The 7,587-nt window shown below is 45.9% G+C and overlaps 1 protein-coding gene across 1 annotated transcript; it reads right to left on the minus strand.

Annotated features, from left to right (window-relative positions):
• Positions 1-2,828: 2,828 nt before the first annotated feature.
• Positions 2,829-7,184, minus strand: DMRT2 (doublesex and mab-3 related transcription factor 2). The gene is made up of 4 exons (XM_077790335.2): positions 6,854-7,184; positions 5,905-6,270; positions 5,724-5,826; positions 2,829-4,155 (listed from the first exon to the last, which is right to left on the minus strand). Exons 2-4 carry the CDS (start codon positions 6,250-6,252, stop codon positions 3,098-3,100), a joined length of 1,509 nt encoding a protein of 502 aa, XP_077646461.1. The 5' UTR covers positions 6,253-6,270; positions 6,854-7,184; the 3' UTR covers positions 2,829-3,097.
• Between the last annotated feature and the right edge of the window lie 403 nt (positions 7,185-7,587).

Here is a 7,587-nt window from a genome sequence, read left to right on the forward strand (position 1 = left end):
ATGAGTAGAGCTCAGGGTCTAGGAAAGAAAAGGAAAAAAAGTACAGGGTAATATAATGGAACTGTAGCAAGACACGAGCAAGTGACTGTAAGAAATGCTGACTCCAGTGACAATTGTTTGTTATCAAAGCAATTTGTCCAAGTCTCATCTCAATTTTTTCAAATAGTAGTAGAAATGTCACTCATCTCCTGATGACCAGGATTTGAGTAAAAATTCTGAGACATGTATACATATACATAACAATGTACTGTGCCAGGTTTGTGTGGGGGATAGAGTTAATTTTCTTCTCAGTAGCTGGTACAGTGTTCTGTTTTGATTTTAGTATGAGAATAATGTTGATAACACACCAATGTTTTAGTTTTTGCTCAGTAGTTCTTCCCCAAAGTCAAGGACTTTTCAGTGTCTCATGCTCTGGCACGGAGCAGACACACCAGAATCTGTGAGGGCACATGGCCTGGGTGGCTGACCCACACTGCCAAAGGGCCATTCCACACCACAGAATGCCATGCCCAGTGGCTGATTTTTGCTGGGGGGTGGGCTGCGTATCAGTCAGTGGGTGCTAAGCAATTGTAGTCTGCATCATTTGTCCCTCTTCAGTTTTATTCTTCTGCCTCTCTCCTTTTCATTGCTGTGACATTACAACTATTACAGAATAGTAGTTGGTGTTGTTACTGTTATTTTATTTTGTTTCAACTATTAAATTATTCTTATCTCAACCCAAGTTTTGCAGGCTTTTTTCTGATTCTTCTCTCCACTGTTGAGAGAGTGGGGGAGAAAGCAGCTGCGTGGTGTATACTTGCCATCTGGGGTTAAACCATTATATGTGTGTACATACAAATATTAATATACACTTATAAATACAAATGCTTAGTATATGTTCAGGGTTTGAATTTTTTCAGTTTGGTTTTTTTCTTAAAAGGGTGAAGAGGTACCAGTCTGTCAGAGGGCTTTTGCTTTCTGGTCTTTTTTATTAGGAGGTGAATAAAGACAAGTGATTGCCTGGAAAAATATTTCAGATGTAAAACTAACAATGTTAGATGCACAAATTGTCAGGCAGAAAAAATATTTATGTGGGACTAATTCCAGTATCTGATATTGGTTCAGTATGTAGATTGTTGAACTTTCTTTCATCTGTGATCCTAGTTTATACCAGCAGCTCAAAAACCAAAACAAATCATATTTTTCAAAACAAAGGAAGTCCTGCTTAAGTAAAACTCCTTTCTAACATTTAATGTTCAACAAAGCCAAAGGAGGAAACAGTGGTGAAAGAAAACAAATATGAATTATGAGGAATATCTCTCCATTTATTGCAGATAAAAGCTGTTTAACTTGATCTGACTGCTAAACAGATTCACAAACAGATTCAGCTCAAGCAAGTTAAAACTCCCTCTAATGGCAACTGGATAAAGGACAGACTTTGAAAAAATTAGAAGTCTCTCACTGTATTTGAAACCTACTTTTCCATAAGGAAATATTTCATTTGAAAAATGAAACTTTAGCCAGTGCCCGAGGTGCTTTTAAATTACAACTTTTTTAACATTCCTGACAAAATTTTGATGAGCTATGTAAGATGTGTTATGTAAAAATGCACACATTATGTAAATTATGTTTTCTCTAACCTGTCTGTTGCTTTAACAAACTGGCTTAGAAAAGCACTCTGGACAGATGATTCCTCCGGTACACCAAAAGGGTCCTGGTGTTCTGCAACACCACTCCCAACAGTAACACTAAACACTTAGAGAGACTACTTAGTTACAGAATCTGGAATTCACAGGCAAAACAAGCACTTAACCTGTGCAGAGAGTGTAATAAAATTCGAAAAAATTACATTCTGCTCACAAATACCAAGCAGAAATTATCCTTAGAAGACCATGAAAATTAAGAACAAACAACTCCTTTCAACTGGATGAGCACTGTGCGCAGGATTAATATGTTAAGAAGGGAAAGTAACTAATGGATTGCCTGTTAACACTATTAGATGTGCTGGCAGCAATATATAGGTGACTTACAAAGTCACCAATTTAGAAAGCTTCAACCTCTGTCAAAATGAGATCTAGCAAAGCCTTTTTCCCATAACCCTGAGGCAATTTCAGTTCTCAGGTAATTTCTGTTGGATATTCTCTTTTATTTCTATCTTTATTTTCTACCCCTACACACTGACATGGGATTAAAAAACTGAGGGACCATTATTTGATTTCTCGTTAGCATAATGAGTCTATGTGCCATTTTTACAGCTTGGGGGTAATTTCAATGACAAATTACAATTATGTTTTTACTACAAAAAACAATAATTTCAGGCTTTTGCTGGTCAAAAGTGAAATGTTCTCAGAAGGAAGTATTCAAGGGGGTAGAAATTTGAAGTAAAGTGAATTGAACATTAAAAAATATAAAAACTGATTCTAAAAAGCAAACTTTTATTTAAAAACTGAACTTCAAAAAATGCTGACTTTTTATCAAAGGCTCCCTGAAACTATTCCCCTGAAAATCAATCTAGTAACTCTCCCGCTTTAGTAACTGAAGTTTTATAGAGAGGTGTGGAATAGACTAGTCTTTTGTGCTGGCCTGCACTCCCCCTTCAGAATAAGAAAGGCATATGGAATCTGATCCAAACCTCACTTATATAAATAAGAAGTATAGTGAATTCACACTAGCCTACATGAACTGTTGTTACCTCTTCTCATAACTGCTGGAGGTTCAAAGGAGAAATGACTGCTTACCCCAGCAACTTAAGTAGTAAGTACATTTATAATGGCAGATAAAACAAAAAGTGCATTTGAAAGTAGGGCATACTTGCCTGCAAGGTGCTAGAGACATGACAGAGATCAGTCTATGTTTGTAAGTAAACTCATTTTATTGAATGGTTTGAAGGGCTGCTTAAAATAAAAACACTTTACAATCTGTACATGCAGTTTCAATTTTAAAAAATTAAATTTGTTTTCAGAAAACATGCATATTTATGTACATCATTTTGAAATAAAAGAAATCATTACCATTTACTGCAGAAAATCCTCTTTAAAAATCTTTAAAATTGCAGGCAGGAGCAATTCTGCAGAAAGCAAAGCTTAGAAAGCTTCTCTACTCTGAAGGTAAAGTTCATTCATTCAGAGACATTAGTAGCAGCAGAAGAAGGTCGTTTAAGGATGGATTCAACTGAAAATGACAGTGGCTCAGTTGTTGAAAATTTTGTTGTGGCCTGTTTTGCCCCAAAGAAGTCTTTTGTGGATTTGTCTACAGTAAACTTGTATTTTTGATTCTCTTTAAGAGTACACTCCCTGAATTTCTTAGAAGTATCTTCAAAAGTCTCCTTCACAAATGACATTCTTAACTCTGCTGTTGGAGTGTCAGGAAATGTCTGATGGAACAGTGACTGAAATGCACTGTACTTGAGAGGTGGAGGGGGTTTGGAACTGTTTTTGCTGATCTTGCTTAATGCCTGCTCCTGAGGAGTCAGAGAACCCTTATCAGAAATCTGGGAGAAAGTCCTTTTTGGAGGAGAGAAAGCTGACCTCTCACGAGTTTCCTGATGGAGGCACAGTATTTCATTACGTGACTGCTGAATGTCTCGCGTGTGAGTCAGAACGAATGAATTTTCCATTTTTGGAGGCATAAGGTCATGCTCAGTGTTTGGACAGTCCTGACTTTGTGAGACCCTGGCATCCCAACCTGTCCCAGGTTTGAGAGCTTGGACAGCAGTAGCATTTAAAAGGCATTGCTGGTAGAGGAGAGCATCACTAATGGGGCCACATTTTGGCCACACTAAGAACCTAGAAGGCAGGGGATACTGCCTGTAGGTAGTAGCTACACTGACATTAGAAGAAATTAGTTCCATGTTGCTAGGTCCTGAATACTGCATTGTTAGGTCAAGGCAGGTTGGTAAAAAATCAGAAAATTCCTTATTTGGATTATCAGCTTGAGTAGTGTTGAAGGCTGTTTTATACGAATTGTATTCAGCTCCACGCACCATACGGTTAGGGAGAAAAAGGGCAGCTGCTTGTGTAGCTTCCATCATATCTCTCTCTTTATACTCCCTCTCTAACATAATGTTCTCCAACTCCTTATCAGCAAAAGCCCGTCTCTTTCTCATCCTGTCACTTACAGGAGGTGGCAAGGGTGAATTCCCTCCCAGGTAAGAGTCTGTTGGAATAGGACGGTAACCTAAAACAACAAAGCAGCATTAGGAATTAGGCCACTGAAACATTAAAGTTGTGTTTGTAAAACAGCTTCATGAGCCAGTCCCACCAAGCACTGTGCGCTTGCCACAGACCCTGGTCACCATCAGCTCCTACAGAAGTCACCATGACACAGAGGCTTAGTGATCAGGCACAGTCAGTTCCTCAGTGCAGATAAGCAAGCCCTTCTTTTTTGACATGTTTAGTATCCATCAAAGCTAGCTGATTAGTAGTTTTTAAAAAAGCAATTCCAGACAAACAGATTGAGGAGGGAGAAAAGAAAAAAAAAAAAAAAAAAAAAAAGGCAAATCCCTATTGTGTATTAGGATTGGTATTCCATCAATGAGGCTTAAGGAGAGAGATACCCATTCACTTTTAACACATATGGAAAGCATTCAAATATTTTATTTCTTATGAACTAGAACTTCAATAAACCATAGAAATTCCGTGTCCAGTGCATTCAATTACCAAGCTACCTGGCTTAATTTAATATAATCGATAGGATCCAATCCTGTTTGCTCTACCCAGACAAGTAATTCCATTGAATTAATGGAAGTATTTACATGAGTTAGGAGAACAGGATTTTACCTGTTTTCACCCCCATTCCTCTCATACACGTTTCCCCTTTTCCAAGGAAGATACCTATATCTACAGCTGGTGTCTTTTCTATTTTCTAAAGATGAATCACTATGTACACATTGCTAGAGATGGTAGAAAATCCCAAGGAGAACTAGGAGAAAAGAAAAAGATAGTTATAATAAATTAGAGGAAAGAATACAGAAAATTTTTTTTAAAAAAGAACTGTAGACATAAATTAGAGGTTTTTAAAAGGATTAAATATTAATTGAGTTTGAACAGACAAAGAAAAGAGCTTTCTATTTCAGAAAAAAAAATTGAATTGAGAAGTACAATTATTTATAGGGATATGGTATGGAAAGTAATTAAACCAAACATAGGAATAAATGTGTGCACAGTCCCAAACGGGACCGAGGAAAGAAATACACCCTTTCACTGAAATAACAATCTTTAAAAGATAATTCTTCTACGGTTAATATTTTCGACAGTGAAAAAATTAAGCACCTTATTTTTCAGATCTTATAATTGATAATGTTGCAAACAGTACTGCTGTGTTAGGCATTCAGATAAAAAGAAAAAATTAATCTCTTTACTCTTTTGCTGATTAAAATGCCAGCGAATAAAGTGCGCTGTGAATAAATTACCCTGAGCTGCTGGGGAACCATGTAAAAAGACTGCCAGCTTGTAACAGTAACTCTCAAATTTCAAACTACCGTTGCTAGCATTTCAGGCATTATTCTGGGCAGAGGGGGCAAGGAACTGAAATTCTGCCGCATCGACTCCCACCTCGAAAGGCAGGAGCCTCCGTCGCCCGGCGCTGGTAGCGAGGCGCGCTTTAACGCCTAATTCGGGAAAGGACGCTGCATTTCACGCCTCGAACGGGAGGTGCGGGTCTTCCTGGGGCACAGCGGGGTTTCCCCCCTGCCAGCCGTGCTGCGGGGCCGAGGGAAGCCGTGGAGGGGCAGGGGATGCTCTTACCTTCCAGGATGCTCTTTGCCAAGAGGCTGGGCGCTCGGACGTGCCTCTGGTAGACGGCTTTGCGCTCCAGACTTGCCTGCTTCCCCGTCAGCCCCTTCTTGTCCTAGGAGAGCGATCGGAGGGCGCGGTCAGACCGGGGCCGCCCGTCCCGTCCCGTCCCGCCGCGTCCCGTGCCCCTCACCTCGGTGGCCTGCTGCCGCCGGAGCGCCACCTGGGCGGCCATGACGCGCTGCCGCTCCACCACCAGCAGGCAATTGGCACACTGGCAGTCGCGCCAGCGGCAGAACCGCTTGTGTCCCTTCAGGCACGACACCACGCCGTGGTTGCGGCACCGGGCGCACTTGGGCGTGCGGCTCAGCTTCCGCGGTTCGCCCCGCCGCGGGGCCGCCGCTGCCTCCTCGCCTTCCTCCTCCTCTTCTTCCTCCTCTGGGCCGGTGCTGCCGCGCGGAGCGCTGGGTGCCTCGTCCGGCTCCCCTTCCAGGCTCTCCACGTCGATCTCCCAGTCGGCGCCAGCGCGTTCCTCAGCCATAGCTCTTCGGCGGCACAGCTGCAAGAGAGGGGTCAGACCTCCAGCCCCCGCGGTGGAACGGCAGCCGCAGCACGCCCGGCTTCCGAGGTGCCCGCCTGCACCCTGCCGAGATGCGTGCCAGTCGGGAAATCGCGGCAGAGCCCGCCTGGCATGTCGTCTTTCCCTTACCATCCCCTCGGGTCTCTTGCGCACGACCCGAGAGAGGCCCAGTTTAGCCACGACGGACGCCTCCCTCTCTGCCCCCCTTCCCTCCCGGCGCAGCTTGCGGGGAACTCCGCTAGTCCGCCGCAGGCAGGAGCGCGTCTCCTGCAGCGAAGGATGCGGGAGGAACCGTCCCAGGGAAATGCCCCGCGCTGCAGCGCTACGGCTCTGTCCGGTCTCAACAGGGTCCTGCTTATTACAGGATCCTGAGAACCCTCCTGCCAGCTGCGTTCAAGCTTGAGAGACAGGCAGCGGACAGCCGAACTTCACACATCGCCGCTGTCCGCTCCAGCAACCAAAGGTAGTATGAGCTCCTAGAGCTCCCTGCGGAAGTTGCATCTTCCGACCTCACCTGCTCCAACACGACCTCTCTGTCCTTGCTGCTGCACACCACACTTACCAAAGACAGGTGGTCCAGGAAGCACGCAGCCCCTCAGCTCCCCGCAGTTCGCAAGGGCCGCTACCCCAGACCGGCCGGAGACAAGAAACTCCCGATCCCCGCACCTGGGGCTTAAGGCTCCCCGACAGCCGGGACGCTGCGCCGTCGGGGGGTTGGCTGCGCGGCGGGGCGGCCGTGCGGTGCGTGTCTGTGGGTGCGCGCTGACCGCACCGGGGCCGGTGTTGGCACCGAGCTGGGGCTGGCGATGGCACCGAGCTGGGGCCGGCGATGGCACCGAGCTGGGCCCGCCGCGCTATCTATCCGGCGCGCCGCGCTATCAGCCGCGCTGTCCGCCCCGCCGCGCCGCCCGCCGCGATATCAGCGCCCGCCGCGCCGCCCGCGCCGCCCATTGGGCGCCCGCCCCGCGGCCGCCGCTCCGATTGGCCCGCGCGGCCGCGGCCCCGCCCCGCGCCCGTGCCCGCCGCCCGCGCGTGGGTGCGGCGGGCGCGGAGCGAAGCCGGGGTGGGCGAGGAGCTGGCGAGATTTCATTGCGGGGCGACAGAAGGAGTGGGAGAGGAAAGGGAGCGAGAAAAGACGGCAGTGCTCGTGATGGTGACAGCCAAGAAACCTAAGGCGAGCGGCGTCCCTCCACCCGAGGAGCGGGCTGGGGTCGAGGGTTTAAAATCCTCAGCCACCGCGTTTTTCGTTTGCGGTCGTTCCCGTTGCTTCGCCCGCGTAGCAATGGACTTTTTTTC

Source organism: Lonchura striata, chromosome Z (genome assembly GCF_050655825.1).
Source record: "Lonchura striata isolate lonStrDom1 chromosome Z, ASM5065582v1, whole genome shotgun sequence".
Lineage (NCBI taxonomy): Eukaryota > Metazoa > Chordata > Aves > Passeriformes > Estrildidae > Lonchura > Lonchura striata.

Bases quoted from the DNA above. Each gene is read 5' to 3' on its own strand.
- DMRT2 (XM_077790335.2), bottom strand. From the start codon at position 6,252: ATGGCTGAGGAACGCGCTGGCGCCGACTGGGAGATCGACGTGGAGAGC. The intron at 5,827-5,904 runs GTGAGGGGCACG...TCGCTCTCCTAG, and splicing joins GGCGGCAGCAGGCCACCGAG to GACAAGAAGGGGCTGACGGG. The intron at 4,156-5,723 runs GTAAGAGCATCC...TTGTTGTTTTAG, and splicing joins GGCAAAGAGCATCCTGGAAG to GTTACCGTCCTATTCCAACA.